This window comes from Phalacrocorax carbo, chromosome 3, assembly GCF_963921805.1.
Source record: "Phalacrocorax carbo chromosome 3, bPhaCar2.1, whole genome shotgun sequence".
NCBI lineage: Eukaryota > Metazoa > Chordata > Aves > Suliformes > Phalacrocoracidae > Phalacrocorax > Phalacrocorax carbo.
The window spans coordinates 10,251,725-10,268,880 of record NC_087515.1 but is presented as its reverse complement, the minus strand read 5'-3'; the positions used below and the strand labels follow the sequence as shown (position 1 = coordinate 10,268,880).

Genomic DNA, 17,156 nt, shown 5'->3' with positions numbered 1-17,156 from the left:
ATTAAATGGACATCAAATTCTGTGGACTGTATGTTAGACTCTTAAAGGAGTGATGTACCTAAAGCAAAGGATACCTGGAGATGTATTGACTGATAAACCTCAAGATGAAAATGTACCACCACTGGTGAGGTAGAGGAGGAAGGCTTTTTAATGGATTTTGTTTTCTGGGAGAGAGAAAACTTCCAGTGGTACTAATGACTTTTATTAATATTTTTGAGTCCAAGACACTGGACTTTTCAGCAGTGGGGAATAGTATTAGAACATTGGGGTTTTTTGCCAGTAAAGCAAATACAAGGATCTTTTTCTTCTCTGATCTGTAGTTACTTTTCAGCAAAATGAATTATTATGTGTGAGGGGCAAACAATTGAATTACTGTGATCTTACTGTGATCTGCCACGTGTTTGTGTTGTCTTAGTCATCACAAAGGCAAAGTTCAGGCTGTGAAATGAATTTTTTATTTGGCAGGTAGGGCTTGGTGGTCTTTGCTCTGTGTATCAAGCACTGTCCCACTGTACACTTGGTCATTGCCAAGAATACTCTCCAGAAACCCCAAGGTGTGCAGAGACAGCGGAGTCACTAGAGAATACTTTGTTTTCCCTTGTTATAGTAGGTATTCCTGCTATCTCAGTAAATTCAAAAAGGAGTTGAGTTGCCTTTTGACAACAATACAAATGAAAATTTTAAGGTAAATGGATAGCTTTTTCTTAGCTGAAGTACGGTATTGTCCAGTGCCTCTAAAACATCCATAAAAGCAGTGAAGTACCTGCACGTGCCTGGAAGCAGATGCCTGGCTATTGTTTCTTGCTCATTAGAAAGTGTGTATGTTACTTAACCTTTTGCATATTTATTTAAGACTAGAAAAATAACAAACTTCAGTAGCACCTCTGCAGCTTTTTTAAAAGCATCCATATAAACCCAGGCTGTGTCCTCATACTGCAGGTGTAGGTGTAAGTTTTAGAGGAGTGTCAATGCCTGGAAAAGCTGCAGCGGTTTCAGCGCAGCAATGAGTTTATGGGCATAAACTTTGGAACCCTCTTGTACTGCTGGAGTGCTTTAGAGAAATACAGGTTGGGAAAAGAATCAGGCCCTTAATCTTCCCAGTAAGGGAGCATGGCTGCTGCGGCTGTCTGTGTGCAGGAATAACTGGCGGAGCCAGCGTAACTTCTGTGATGTAACTTTGGGGCAGAGATTGACAAGCATTTCTTTCTGCAGCAATGTTGCATCCGATGCTGCCTGCCCTGGTGTCCTCACTTGTGGTACTACAACTGTTCATGTGGCAAATGAGTGCCTTAGGTCAGAAAAATTGATTCAGGTGAAAAATAACCCAGGGTGAAACTTTTTTCCCTTTTTTTCTTAGTACTGGTCTAGTCTCTGATGTGGTGTGTTGCATAGTTTTGGCAAGGTAAGGCAAGGTGTGGAGAGGGAACAGAAACAAGAGTGTGAATTAGGCTGGCACTCCCTCTGAAAGAACCAGTTGTTGAACTAAAGCCCTAAAAACAAATGGAGTAAAATTCCCTCAAGTAATAAAAATTATGGTCTTTTTTCGAGTTTTATTTCCTATAATCTATGTCATCATCCGAATGAACTGCCGTCAGCCCACCTCCTGCTTTACTCAACACCAGGGAGTCGCCTGGGTGCAGTGATGATGTGAGGTGTAAAACAGGAATGAGTGACTATACATGTTATCTGCACACTGAAGTCACGTCGTGCTGGAGCTCTCATTTCCTAAAAACTCACCTAGATCTTGACACGGTGGCTTGGGATTTTGGCACCCCACGTGTGTGAAGCAGGTGCAGTAAGGGAAGTCATGTGTCTGAATGATCTGATTGTTTAAACAAATTTTGTGGAAGAAAGCACATAACTTCATCTTTACTTCATGAAAATGCACCTGACTGGAGTCAGGTCTCTCTGTCTCAGCTCATTGTAGCTGCACTTTCAGTAGCTTATGAGTTCCATGTAATCCTTCTGTGTGATACCCCTAGAAAATATCAATATATTACTTTACAACAGATACCAGAATGGTTGAGCTTGTGCCCCTTGTGATGGTTTTGGTCGGCCTGTTGCCTTTCCTGCTGTGACCTTGAAGGGACTGGGTTGTTAGGACAGTCTATTTGCTTGAAGACAGATTTGTGAGTCCTTGCAGGTGTGGACAAGAATTGGCTGGAGATGATGGAGGCAGCTTTTAAGGCCAGTGCACAAAGTCCAAGAGATCAAACTTCCCACTGTGTCTGTGCCTGGCTAGGTGCTTAGGCTGGTACCCCATATACACAGGGGTACCCCAGAAATACTGGAGGGACAGCAATATCAGCCCTCACAGCCAAAGGAGACATTTCTAAAAGCAGGTATCCACCTCATGTCAGGCAAAAGATTGAATTATTCATAGGTACAAAGCTCGCAGCTGTGTGTCGTGTTCATTTTAGCACTGGGTTGAAGCTTTCTTGACCTATGTTCAGTGTAATTAAAAATAAATCCCTCAAATCCAAGAACTGTTTGGAAAGGATTCTGTGATGCTGGGGCAGTGTGTATAGACATGTTCTCGTGCTTGCCCTAATTGTATGGATTTGGTCGTAGGAGCTGCTGGTCTCCAGCACTTCCATTGATTTGTCACAGTCTACAAATTCTGGAGTTTCTTAACACTATGAGGAGTAGAAATGACTTAAAGAAATAATTGTGTATATTTACCGTGAATGAATTGTGCACAATTTTATTACATTTATATTAAAATAAGTTGAGATGCATTTTGCTTGATTTATGCTATTTTCAGGCTGTTTTTCTTTTGCCTAAATGAAACCTTTTTGATGCTCTTGCTTGTCTGGCTGGCTGTAAACCAGGTATTTAAACAAAAATAAAGAGTTGCCAGTTTTGCCAGCTGGGGATGAGAACCCGGCTGGTGATATGCGGGTTCGGGAGGCAGTTAATCCAGCTTTTATGCTTTTTTATGATTTTATGTAAAAAGAGGTTAAAAATCACATTTGGCTCTTTCTTTGTACCACTGTTTTGTTGCTGTTGTGGGACTGCAGCAAAAGGTTGCTCATACTTTTTATTATTATTAGGTGAAGCCCTGCATAAATTAGGTAAAGCCCCAGATACAGTTCGCTTTAGCTATTGGCCATGTGATTTGCCTTGTTCAGAGAACGTTTTATCTTCCTTTTGCCTTCTTCTATAAATCACACATGCAAACCACACCTCAGCTTACTTGTAAGAAGAATCTACCACTGCCTCACAATTTTGTATATTTCACTAGCTTCAAAAGAGTAGCTCACTGTACAAATAGGAGAAATGATAACGGTGCAAATACATAATGCTTTGATTCTATGGCAGAAGAAATGGTGATTTAAAGACAAACATCACAGATTTCACATACAGTTTTTCAGCAAATAGCTTGCAATATGCTCAAACTCATAAAACATTCAATTAATTTTAAAATGCAGGAGTTATTTTAGTTGGTTTTTTCATATGTACTTATTCAGATAATTTGTTGTATTTTACACTTTCCAAAATTTCACCCTCTATTTGGAAATATCAATGATGTAACGAGTCTATGTGTTTTGGCACAGATGTAAATAGTATGTGTTAATGTGTTAATATTTATGATTTTTTAATCTTATATACACGAGAGGGATTTGTAATACACTTCTCATCATGTTTCTACTACTAATCCTTAAGGACAGTGAAAACTAGGAATGTGAATGCATTGATTACTGTGGGATTGTCAAAACTGCCAAACTGAATCAGATTGCATTTTGTTTCTGCTAAAAGCTTGTACCAGATATTTCAGAGCAGGGTTGGGGATTTACTGGGGGAGAAAGAGGAGAGGCAGGTAAAAGAGCTTGACGGACCTTGTTAGGGCTGGCTAGGGTAGTGTATCCTATGATGCGGTCACGTCCCCTTAGTGTCCCCAGATGGGTGAGGACTGCATTTGCCCTTGCTTCAGAGGAAATTATAGGAAGTCATCTTACACTTTTTAGACAGTCGCAAGATGATGTGCTCATAGAAAAAGTTTATTTCTGATCTGTTAGAGATTGCCTTATTCATTAAAGCCTGAAGGCTTTACTACATGTCACCAGATTTTCACTACTATATATCAAAATAACCGTTCCTGTGTGTCTACTTACAGATTGAATCTGGGTGAGCTCTTGGTGGTGGTGACTGGATGTGCCAGTGTGTTGTAAAAAGTGTTTTGTTTTCTGTGGATTAGGTTTGGTTTGGCTTTGGTTGGGTTTGTTGGTTTTTTTAAAAAATTTTAAATCAGTCCTACATGCTGCCTTTCAGAATCTGCCTTTTAATGATACTGAAACAATTCTTTGTAGAGAATTATTTCTTTATATAGTCCAACTATATTAGTCGCATTTCTTTGATCTTTCTAACTGTTTATTGTTTAAGTCCAATTTCCTGTTTTAAGGTTTTTGCCTCTTTAATAGATCTTTCTGCAGCAAATACTGGCAATTTGGCACATAAAGTTGTAGTGCCTTCTGTATTACCATTTATTAACTTCTAACTGTTCTGTCTTCTTTGAGCGAAAGGGTATGATCTTCTAGAAATTCACAGAAATTGGAATCATATCTGTATATATTCAGTAGCCTTCGGTTTCCTTATTGCTTATGTTTTCATTATGGGTGTATGCTGCTGTTATGTTGTCTCCATTTCTGCAGTTTAATATGAAAGTGTATTAAGGTCAAGACGCACTGCTTAGATTCCTTATTCCAGTTCTCTGGAGCTGCTGGGAGAAGGGCTGTGGGGTAGGTTGTTTTTAGGCACACCATTGGAGGTATTATGTTAACAAATTATATCAATGTTACCATATTTCTACAGTCATATAGTATCAAATATAGTAGTCTCTTGGTAAACTTAGTATCATATAAACATTGTCATATTTCTTTGCGTTAGCACTGTTCAGCTGTTTGGGCTACTAATGAAACTGTCATGAGAAACTCATTGAGGACTTTTAGTATAAACGAAGATCATAATGAAGCTAAGCCCATCTTAGTAACATTAAGGTCTTTCTGAATTTGAGGCTTTGTTCTTACAGGTGGGGCAAGGAGAGAGGAAGTGGCTGAGCAAGGAGGTGCTTCACTTCTCCCAGGAGAACACTAACCAAGGCAGTAGTGCCCATAGATGAAGTGTCTCCTTCTAAAACTGTGTACATTATAAATGGGATGGTAGAGGACTTAGGAAAGGGGAAAATGCAGTCATGATCATTTTGATCATTGTGAATTTTATATTTTCCCTTCAGCAGTACAGTCCCTGGTATGCCTGGAATTTCAGTGAGCTCAGCTGTGTGGGTCAGTACTGCATTTGCATGTATTGAGCCAGGTTCTGGGAGTCCTTGTAGCACACTGTAAAAATAAAGTCTTGGAAACACATTCATACAGAGGTGCAGAAAATAGAGTGAAATGATTGTGTCTGAAATAGTGCATGTCTTACAGCGGGTTTTGGTTTCTGTCTTAGGTGTTGGAAGATAATGACTATGGTCGTGCCGTGGACTGGTGGGGATTAGGAGTTGTCATGTATGAAATGATGTGTGGAAGATTACCGTTCTACAACCAAGATCATGAGAAACTGTTTGAACTGATACTAATGGAGGACATAAAATTTCCTCGAACTCTGTCTGCAGATGCAAAATCATTACTATCAGGCCTACTGATAAAGGATCCAAATAAGCGGTAAGTGAAATTCCTTGGGTATACGGGCATAATAAATACCCTAATTATACTGAGTAATGTAAAAATAGGCCAGTGGTGCTTGGTCTTCCTGCCTGAATGTCCTTATGGCCTGAAGGAAAGGGCCATATGCAGCCGTACCGTCTCAGATTTCCACTTTTTCTATACAGCAATGATATATAAAGTGAGTTTAACAAGCAAAAGGGGAAAAGGCATGTGGAAGAGAACACATTTTTAATCATTCACAGGAAACATAGGGATCTTTTCAGGTTTAGATTGTGTACTGGAACTAAGGGAAAGTTCTAAATTTTTTTTCACAGTATGACTTAACCCTGAGTTGACTGTAGTGTTTCATGGGGACTACACCAATTTTTTCTTGGAAGTGATCATGCCAGGAGACGTGTATAGACAGCCAGAGATAAATTTTATTAGGGCACTTAAACAGATCACATATTGGACCCCGTAAACTAGAAACTTGTGAAAGAATACATCCTCTGAGTGAAATTTAAATACAGTGGTTTGAAACCAAGTCTCACCTAGCTGCTGCTTGTGCCCTTTTGTGGTGGTCTTTTCCCTTTGGGGTTGTTGCCGAGGAGAGCCATTTTCCAGTGGCTCCTGCACTGGACTAACAGTGTCCATTGCCCTCTGGATCTCAAACAAATCTCTGTCTTTGTAAATTAGTGAGATTTGTCTGTAGGTCCCCTCTTTTCTCCAATCTCTCTTTTGTTCTTTAGTCTCTTGGCGTGTGTTACAGCTGCAAGCATCCTTCTGTCTGTCTCTCTTCTCTAGTCCTCCTTAAACCTGTTTGTTCTCAAGAACTTTTCAGCAGTGGGCATTGCTCGCTGGCACTCAGGGCAGGACTGGTTGCCGCGTCTCTCAGGGATTTGCCTGCACGCAGTCGAGTGCAGCAGCCAGGACAGCGCAAGCGGTCAGCCTTTCTGCTGCTGCCCAGCAATGCCTGTTTAACTGAATTTACTGTATGCAGTAAAAGCAAACTGTGACCACCCTACCAAATACATGGAGATTAAAATAAAAATTTGTTCCTGTAACAACTCCTACTGCAGTTTAACCTCCAAACAGTCTGACCCATCAAATAGATTAACCTTTCAAATGGAAAAGATACTTCCCTCAGGTTAGTCTTTGCAGACAGTAGTGTTTATTAGACTTACATTTACAAGCTTATTCATATTCAGGTTCCGGTGTTAGCTAATGCTAAATAGGGTGGGAGCATGGAGGTTAACTGCAACTCATCTTTTCTCTGAGCTGCTGGGTGGGAAGATATTGAGAGAAGGCTGGAGAGTGCAGGCTAACTGGGATGCTTAGTAGAGACATAGAGAATTTTACAATGAGTAGTTGAGAAACAAAGAGGAATACAGCTTGGAAATGAGAATAACTTTATACCCAGTTACTGTAAGACTGAGGTAGTAATACAAAATATTTTTGTAATTTGGCAGCAGCGTAATACCAATACAGACGTTTTTTTCTTGTTTGTGGGAATTACTGCTCCTTGCAAAAAATGCTTTAGAGAGGAATTTGTCTTACTAAAAAGGTTGCTTTTAAAATTTGTCTTTATATCTTCAGCAGTTCCTTTTAATGAAACAGAAACTACTTGTATCACGCTTCTAGTCAGTATTTAACATGTATGGGCTGCTTGTTCAGTTAAGATTAGCTTTTTGTCTGTTGCAACCTTTCTGTTAGACCAGTAGGATAGCTAGTCTCAAGAAGTAGTTAGATGAGAGCTGAGCAGTTCTGAAAGTCCATGTGCTGTTGAAGGAGGCAGAGGTTCCCTTCACTGGATGTGTGGTTCCTCCTCCACCAACAGCAGCAGCTCAAGGGAGCTCACTAAACTTGTTGAGTCAAATTTGACTTGCTAACGCAACAAGAACCAGCCAGTTCTTTCTTGATTTCTCACTGCAGAGTTAGTTTTCTCCCAGGTCAGTGAGCTGACTTGGCTCACAGTTGTTGGTGGGAATGATGCTGTAGATGTAAGTGAGAGGGGAGAGGTATGGGCAGGGGTGGGACCCTCCTCTTTTGGCAGCAGTGACCACTTCCATGAGCTCCAGTCACCTTGGACAAGTTCACTCTGCCTCATGATTTGCCAGAGTCTGGCTTTGCCAAGCCATGGGCCACAGTGAATAGTGTGGTTCTTTACAATGGCCTTTAAATAACCTTCTCAGCAGGCCTACAATTTATTAATTTATACTAATCGACTCAGATTGAGACTATTTTATGGTAATTGGTTAATTGTTACAGCACCCAGATGCAACAGCAGTGAACACTGTATAAAAATGATGTGTGAGTCATTACTGATTCAGTGCCTGGCACCTCCTTGGCAAAAATTTTACGTCAGCATTGTTTGGTTGGTTTGGGTTTTTAATAGTGACAGAATGTTAGTTCGTCTTTCAAGAAAACTAAACTTAAGTATGTTTTTTAAATGAATGAATTATTAAAAAAGCTCATTGTGGACAATAGTGAACAGTTGGATTAATCAAATAGAATAGACCACAGCATGGATACTTCTACTATCACATTTTCTCTCAAGATCACATGAATTCATATTAAACAGGTAAGATTTACATATTAGGTGGGTGAGAATTGCTCCCAGAGAGTCAAAAACAAATGGTCACTTTTCTAACCATTACAGTAACCTAATCTCCCTTTAAGAGTAAGTCTTGTTTAATGTGAATTTTTTTCCCCACTCTCTTTAGACTTGGTGGAGGCCCAGATGATGCAAAAGAAATCATGCGTCATAGTTTCTTTGCTGGAGTAAACTGGCAAGATGTATATGATAAAAAGGTATGTCTTTATATGACATTGAACAATCTGGCTTCTGCAAGGTGGTTTCAACTGATAGTCATAGGACTGCTGCTCTTTGAAGTTAGTCATGTTTTTCTTTGCACCTTTTTGTGTTAATACAAATGAATTATTCTAAACTTTGGTTTTTCATTTATAATTTGTCAGTGGGCCACAAATAAATTTTGCAAACCAACCTAAATTCAGCAAAGACTTCTTTTGTTATGTAAGTGTGCAAATCTTTTCCTTTCCTCTTTTCTTCCTGGGCCTTCAAGAGAAAAGTAGCTATATGACTCAAGATAATGTGAGAAAATGTAATAGAAGTTTATCCTGAATTGTCTTTTTACTTCTGCCTTTTATTGAAAAATTGTTTTACGGAAATAGGAAAATGAAGCGATTGGAAGGGACTCGTAGGAAAAATCTACTTTCTGATTGTTTGTGTTTAAGTAGAAGTCTTTTTCAAACTTTTTTTTTGAAGAGATATCTAAGAAAATTTAAATAGCATTAAAACACTGCGCCAAAACAGCTTGTGGAGAAAGCGAGTACTGGGAATTCAACTGGAACAGTTTTCTCTAAACCCAGTCCTGTTCCTGTAATGATCAACACTTTGGGGGATGATTTTAGAAAATGAATTTATCTTACTCAGTAGTGAAACTCAATTTGACTTAAGTTGTTTTATATACAGAAGCTGATTTTATCTCAGTACTTGTGTAAGAATTTACTTGTTGCTATAAACCCCTTCTATTTTGATAAAGTCTTTTTTTTCCCCCAACTGTTTTACATTGTTAATCTGCCAGTTGAGCTGCGTAATTTTAAAAGATAGAATTTTTTCTCCTTTTTTTGTTTTGTTCAAATAAAAGGAAAATGGAAGACATACGAATGAGCAGAATATGTTTATGCTACAATGTCAATGATACAAACTGTTTTTTCAGTTGTTGTTGAACTGGAATTTTAAAAATATGTGGTTGTTGATGTGGTACTTCTCTGACAAATACCGGAATTGAAATAAGAGCCTGTATATGATGATACAAAATATGGTATTCTGAAGTTACTTGATACAAGTGTGATTTTTCCCTGGCAGTATCACGCGGTTTCAAGAAACTCTAAAATAAATAATCAGAGCGAGTACATTAATCAGGTTACTTTTTGAGCTCAACCACTGGTTGGTTATGTAAGGACATTGCGGAGAAGCACTTTGAGGATAACATCGAAAAATACACGTTGAGGACCTTTCTGGAATTTAAAAAACCTCACTAAAGTTGATTGGATGTCAGTGTACTAGGAGTGGGTGAGGAAGAAAAAGCTGTTACATTACTCTTGCTCTGTTGAAAAAGATTTCTTAATTATTTTACATTAGAAGTGCAGCTCTCAATTCTACACCATGTTCAACATCATATTTAGTTAAGAAAATATAGATATTCTTAACTTCTAAGCATACGCTTTGAATCTTTCCAAATCAACATGGCAGATGTCTTTCAGTCAAGATATTATTCTGAGCTACTAAAATAAAGGAGGTATTTTGCAGGTATAGATACATTTATATATATATATATATACACACACACATATATATAGAGTTATATAAGTGCAGGTATTTTGCTTTTATGCTCATGGAGGTGGATATGTCTTATTGGAGTATTGTAACTGGAGAAATTGTAGTCATTCAGTGTCTACTCTGTCCACTGCTGTTTTGAGAAAGGAGTGAAAAATCAGCTGAATTTCCTCAGTTGAATGGTTAACTTCAAGGATCATAGGAATTGCTTTTGTGCAATATTGGCACAGAATGTGCTCTTTATAGAAAAATAACTCGTGAAAATGGCTTCTGCCAGTATGTTTTTCTGTTTAATTAAAAATAGTTTTGTTCCTATTACAAAGGCTTTTGTCTGGTTGTTTAAAATATCCAGTTGTTCCTTTTGCACACATAGTCTTACCAGTTCTGTGGTATGCAGAGCGAGACTGTGCTCTGAAATATAAACTTCAAAGATAATAATAAGGTTAATGAACTTTCCCTGAGGATGTTTATGAGAACACTTATATGAATATTTTTGAGGCTTTGATATTCTAAAATAACTCAGGAGGAATGTGCATCAAACTGATTTTCAAATAGATTTATTCTGTGCTTGCTTCTGTTGCTGTTTATTATTAGTAGTATGGTCTTCAGTGGTAGGGTCACTTGATGAAATTGATAGTTGATGTAATTATTTGCAGAGCAAAAATATTTCACAGTATCCTTGCCTGAGGTTTATGCACCATGAAACTGTAATTTGCTGGCTACGTTTGGGGAGTGCCTTTCTGTTAGCAATGAAAGAACTGAAGTTCACGTTCAGAGTAATGGAAACAAAAAAATTGTGTGTATGCCAGGTAGTTGCTGGGCGATAGTTTTGTGCATGTGCACACTATGCTCCTGCGCCACTAATGTTACAATTTTTACTAGAGATTAAGTACATCTCTGTACTTACTAGGTTATCACTTTACTGGTGCGATCAGAGACAGAATTAGATATCTGTAAACTTAGAGTATTTCATGCAATGACAGTATCTGTGTGAGGTCAAATGGATCCAAATAGTCAAGTGGAATCATTAGCTCTCTGATACTGCTAACTAATTAAACTAATTTGGTACTACACAATGATATTAAAATATTGTATGGTACACTGGAGCAGAGAAGGTCGTTGCCTTTAAATGAAAAATGTATAGTAGTTAGCATTTGTGATCAGATGTATTTATTTTTGGCAGAAAAACCATGAGGGCATATGAAAGAGAGCAGCCTGTGCCAGGTTCTTCCTGTGATCATCTCAGCCCTGATGAGTTTTTATCTCTGTGCCTGAGTATGAGAAATTGAATAGTTTGGCAAACTCTGAAGACTTCAAAAGCCCGTGTACTTCTAAATAAAATATTTGTTTTATTTTTAGCTAGAATCAGGAAGCTTGTTGAAATTTCTGTTACTCATTTAAGAATTGTTTTAGCATATTTTTATTCGCATTGCAGAAATATTCTGAAGTTGTTGGATGTTCTGTCTAGGGTCTTTCACTGAACAAAAACCACATGGGCATTAATTTAAAGGTAGGAATTTGGGTACGTCTTCAGGCTTGCAGCCTGAAGCACTCCGGTAGCCTCATGACAAAGGAGAACCAGACCTTTTAGCGAAGCCTGGGTTTCCTCCTGCACGTAATACAAATGAAAGAAGAAGAAAGAAACGGTACGGGAATTTGAGCTCAGATACATATATCTCCTTCTGATTTCTGACAATACCTCCCATTGTTCCTGAAGCAAATCAGGTTGCGCTAACAAATTGATTTGTTGGTACTGGGACGGGAGCAGGGGCAAGAGGCAGTAGTGGTTAAAGCTGGTGTGTCTGACTTTGCTGCAGGCGCAGCACTTGCGAAGGCACCTATCTCAGTGTGGAGGCAGTGACTTTCAGCATGAAGCCTGAGAGCTGCAAGAAGCTGTGCCTTACCCTTCATCTGTGACTCTCTTTGCTTTACTTAAGACTCAACAACAGCAGATGATGAAACCCCATGATTGAAGCCCTGGGTTCAGGCCTGGCAAAATCTGCAATGTAACTATAATCTTAAATGCACGTTTAAGTACTTTTGTGTATCAGATTTTTAAGGGAAGGGGCAGGAGGGAAATAGGAAAACACCAACATCTGGTTTTAGGCCATTGCTATTTGAGTCGTACTATTTTTGTACAGTTATCTGCAGTGCAACAAAGCCTGTAAAAATGACCCTTGTTACTTGCTTTTGTGTTGTTGCCATGTGAAGTAGTAAAAAGATGAGAAAACTGCTAAGCAGTCTGATCTTTTCATTGTGTTTCCAGTGATACTTTAAACTATATATGCAGACCTAGTGGTTGATTACCACTGCTTCCCCCAGCTGCTTGAATTTACAGGGAGGAAAACATATATAAGGGTGCCTGATTCTTAAACTTCTGCCTGTAGTCCTGGGGGTTGTCATTTCTCTCTGTCCATTGTATCACTTGGAAAACAGTTTGTCCGTGGGCAAAACCCCCTGCTGAAGCCTGCCTTCCAGTGGATTTGTGCTGTGTGTCCTTCTACCATTGAAATCCCAGCCCTTCCTCTGCCCCCTGCCTAGGACCACCGCGTGCAGTGTCCTGCCAGGGTCCACGGGGTATTTCCAGCTCCGGGCCGTGCTGTCCAGCCTGCTGTCCAGGCAGCAGGCTGCCTGCTTCTGGGCTGGTATGGACGAGCCAGTCCCTACACGAATGCTTACTGACTGGCTTGAAGCTCAACTCAAATGACTGTCTTGCCTTCAGTGGAAACTCTAGTTGCAGGGGGGGATGGACAGGGATGTCTCTCTCCTAGTCAGTAAACTAGATTCAGAAATTCTGTGAGAAGTGTATACGTACTTAGTCTTTTCTCCATCATGGTGTGTTTGCCCAGCCGTTAGGAGTTTGTTAGGGAAGGATGTACAGACTGATGGAGTGCATAGTCTCATCAGCTCCTGTTCCCTTTGGTAACTGAGCTAATATCAGAAAAAGGACAAAAACTATTGCTAGGAAGGGAAAGTCAGTATTTTAAAGGACTTACATATTTTTAATTAAAATATTGTTGGTGAGGATCTAGTGTTGAAAGACTGAACTAAGGTTTTGTGTTGTTTGTATCTCTGCATGATTTTTAGGGTCACCAAGCACTGACAGGCGCTTAAAAGATATATAAATAAGGGAACATGTATTAACAGATACACATCAGAAAACTAAAAACTTTTGAGACAAGCTTTGCTAGTGTCCTTTAAAAATGTTTTATTGTGGTATTTTGTAAGTTAATGGACTTCAGTTTATGTGAAAATAGACTTTACTTGGAATGTCGTTTAGCAAGTTCGCTAGTTTGTTAATACCTATACTTTTTTTTTTTTGAGTTGAGAAGTCTGTCTGAGAATTGTGACATGTTTTCAGCACTTCCAGCTGTGCATGCTTGTGGTGAAATAGAAAGGCATGTTTCAGTGATGCAACCCCTTCTCACAGTATAATTTATTTTTTCGACCATTCTGATTTAGCTAATCTGTCTCTTGCAGTTTGGTTCTCCAAGAAAGTTCAAGGTAGATGAAAGTTTGATTTCTGGAGATTAAATCATGAACACTTAATTATCACTTCTTAATTAACTTTCATAGTCAGAAAGAACTGTAACATTTGACACAATTTTTGACATATGTCAGACAAATAAACTAGATGAAAATTGTTGAAATACATCATATGATGACAATACATTATTGAAAAACCTGTTTTGTCATTATTTTTATAATATGTTTTCAAAATACATAAGCTGTGAGAAAAGCAGAATTAATCTCATAAATTGTAATTTATTAATAAAGGAAGAGGCTTACATATTGGGATGTGGCAGTGGTTTCTTTTAATTGGACAACTGGGAATGTCATACTGAAGTTGAACCATAAGCAAGGTTCAAATAGTTATTCCTTATGAACAAAGCCTGAAATTGAACAACAGTGCTCACTCTTTGGTATTTATACCATACATAAAGAATTAGTGTGTTTGGGACTTTTGAGATCATAATCTAGTTACCTAGTTCATTTAAACGAATAATTCGGTGGGGGTGGTGTGTAGCTGCTCCTCCTATTACTTTCGCACTTTATCTCAGAGTACTGTTCAGCTGCAGTCTGTTGGTGGATGAGATTCTTACGGTAATGTTAGTTCTGAGTTCGTTGGAAGGAAAATTCCCTTTAAACTAAAAGAAGGAAGATCAGATTGGTGTTCTTTATCTGCCAAATGAAAAATATGATGCTTGAGTGCATCACAGTTACTTTGAAGTAGCTTCAACCACTTCCTGTACAACACCAAGACAAATGATTCCTGTCAGATCATCTCTGAGCAAATAATGTTAGATTTTTCTCTTGTACTGAAGTATTTGTGTAGTTGTTCAGTAAGTGTGAGAAAGCTCAAGGTGTAGGATAGAGCCTGTCTGTTCATCTCCATGTGACTGTAAGAGACAGGTACTGTACCTGCCCCTTTCTTTCCCCCGAGAGGTGGGTGGCAAGTTTCCCACGTCTTGAACTGTGGAAAACCAGTGGTGTTTCTCACACACAGTTCTTGATGGATGCCAAATGGAAATGCCATTCACTGGAGATAAAGAAGACACTAAGAATTTGATGCTGCTTCTGCTGTCATTTCTAACACCAAGCCTTGGAAGTGGCCGGGGCAGATGCAGCCTGACAGATGGGTGTGAAATTGGTTTTTTGTCTTGAACATCAACTCTTACAGTCAGTGAACTCACACTGAGTTTAGCCCTTTTTGTTTGTACACACACACACACACACACACACACACACACACACCCCCACACCCACACACACACACCCACCCACCCACCCACACACACACACCCCCCCTGCATGGTCCTTACAGTACATTGCTGGGTGCTGAAGGTGCAGTCTCCTGTCTGGTTTGAATGTGTTCTGCCTGAATTTGCACAGGCTGCTAGAGGAGGAAAATGATCCCGTACTAAAGCATGGCACTTGCGACTGAGCACTGTGATTTTCGTGCGGACTGACAGGGCCTGTGCTTAACAAAAGCTCATCTTACTCCTTTTGGACACGGGTTACTGGGGGTGCCTTGCGGTGCTGCTCATATTACTCTTGGACTTTCTGACTTCTCAGATCAGAAGTGGGGAAGAGCTGTGGCAATAGCAGCTTGTGGCACCAAACCTGAAACGCTGCTGGGTGTAGAGAGGCATCTTCATATTGTGATCAGCAGAGCTGTAGTTAATGTTGGGTGTTTTGGTCTTTGTCATTGAGCCTCAGTCTCCCTTGGGATGCATGGAGAAGCTTCTGAGTTCTTATTTAGGCCCTGTGTCAGTCTAAGTGGTTATCTCTGCAGCAGTCACACCTTATTTGTCTTTCGTACAGCTGAAATTTGTGGAGATATTGCTTTCTCTTTTTAAATAAAATCTGATGATTAATAAACAAAGGTGGCATCCCTCCAGAAAGATGATTGCCAAGTTTCTGTAGTATGGCCTGGCGTGTTGGTGACATGGCTTACAAAATCTGTCTCGAATGGCTCCGTCTCCAGTCTCCTGAATGTGGTGTTGAAGTACCGTGTGCCTCTGCATACACTTGTGCTCATCATTTATACCATACTTTGTGCTTCTGCCTTGTCTGCAGTGTTGTTAGGAAAGGTTTTCTTATTGCATTTCTCTCGCTTTCTTCTGGAGCGGATGCCTGAGCTCTGTGTGCTGGTTCCTCATTTACTTGGAGCGGGGGAAGGTGTGTCTTTGGTGGCAGCTCAGGAGTCTGGAGTGAGATGTCCACAAGAGTTTAGCTGCAGTTGGTTTGCTGTAGGTGGGGTAGGGCAGGTCAAATGGAGTGATCCCTGGTTCTGGCTGCCCTCACAGCTGTGCCGGTGGAAATGTTGCTGTGAGGGAAGGAGGCAAAGTGTATGGAAATATGAAGAAACCTTCCTGCTGCTCTCTGTGGCGTTGTATCTGTGCATCTTAATCTCAGCCGCCATTTCCTCTTCCCCATAAGCTCTAGGGGATGGTTGGCATATGTGAAGGTATAGCTTGTATAAATACCAGCGTAAGCTGTTATGGAGAGCCACATGGCTGCACAGTTTGTTTTTGCAGCCACTGAAGCTTCCGACTACTTTTAATGTCCAGATATGAAAGGTACTGCTTTAAGATGGATGGATCTCAAAACACCAGTGATGCAAACTTGCATCAGGTTCCTCCCTTCTAGTTAGAGCCTGGAGTTTCATGTGTTTTACTTGTTTCACCTCTCCAGACAGCTAGACTTCTGGCATAATTGGAAGTTTCAGCAGCTGACTTGCTGGATGTTATTGATAAAGAGTTTTCTATTAAGCCTAGCTACTAAGCATCGATTCTGAGCACCAACTTCCTCCCATCACCTGTGATGGGTGAATTTTGTTTTAATGGTGCTTTTCATACCCAGTTGAAGTCGTTATTATACTTACTTGTTCCTTAATGGTCATTTAGTGCTGTGCTATACTTCCTAAAATGAAGTTTTCAAAGTATTTTTGTAACCATTACTATTTCAGAAGATGGACAGAACAAGGGGGTGATCTAAAGTTGTAGCGAGGCCTGTTCATTTCAGTGGACAAAAAAACCAACAAAACAAAACAACAAATGGGAAAAAGCCCTGAGTAAACCAGTAATGAGCCAGTAAGTTTTTGAGGAAGAAACTTGTCAGCTAATGCATTATCTTTTTCCTCTCCCATTGCAGATCCATACATTGCTATATATTATGAGCCTACCCTGCCCTTCCTTTTGTTTTTCATTAACTAGTTTGACCTAAATCAAAGTTGTTAAAGACTGCAGAGTGAGCGTTTTCATCTTCTCTTCCCGTAGTAGTTGTAGCACGGAAAGTCTCTGGTTTACTTCATAGCAAGAGTGGTTTCTTCGACTGGAGATGTGTATTGCACCTTGGAAAGACATTGTTTCTTGTCCTTGACTTGAGAAACAGAATTTTCCTTAAGCTTGTATTTTCATATGAAAAGTTTTAATTCTTGTGAAATGGCATTTTCTGTTTCTGATCTGGAATATTATCCCAATTGAGAAAGTACTAAAATTGTTATAATAAGCTGTTACCTAATGGATTTTTTTCATACTGAATTTAGTTTACTTCAGTTGCTGAGAACGGTGAAAGTGTCTTTTAAAAGGATGTGCAATGGTGGTCACTTGGCCTTGATTAGAGCATGTTATCTGGCTTCATGTAAT

At 39.5% G+C, this 17,156-nt stretch overlaps 1 protein-coding gene across 3 annotated transcripts in view; it reads left to right on the top strand.

Annotated features, from left to right (window-relative positions):
* The window catches only part of AKT3 (AKT serine/threonine kinase 3), a 160,597-nt gene that overhangs the window by 130,571 nt on the left and 12,870 nt on the right, over positions 1–17,156 (top strand). For all 3 annotated transcript variants that reach the window (XM_064445803.1, XM_064445802.1, XM_064445805.1), the window contains exons 11-12: positions 5,449–5,663; positions 8,369–8,456. In XM_064445803.1, coding sequence (XP_064301873.1) covers positions 5,449–5,663; positions 8,369–8,456 — 303 coding nt within the window. The remainder of the gene's footprint in view (positions 1–5,448; positions 5,664–8,368; positions 8,457–17,156) is intronic.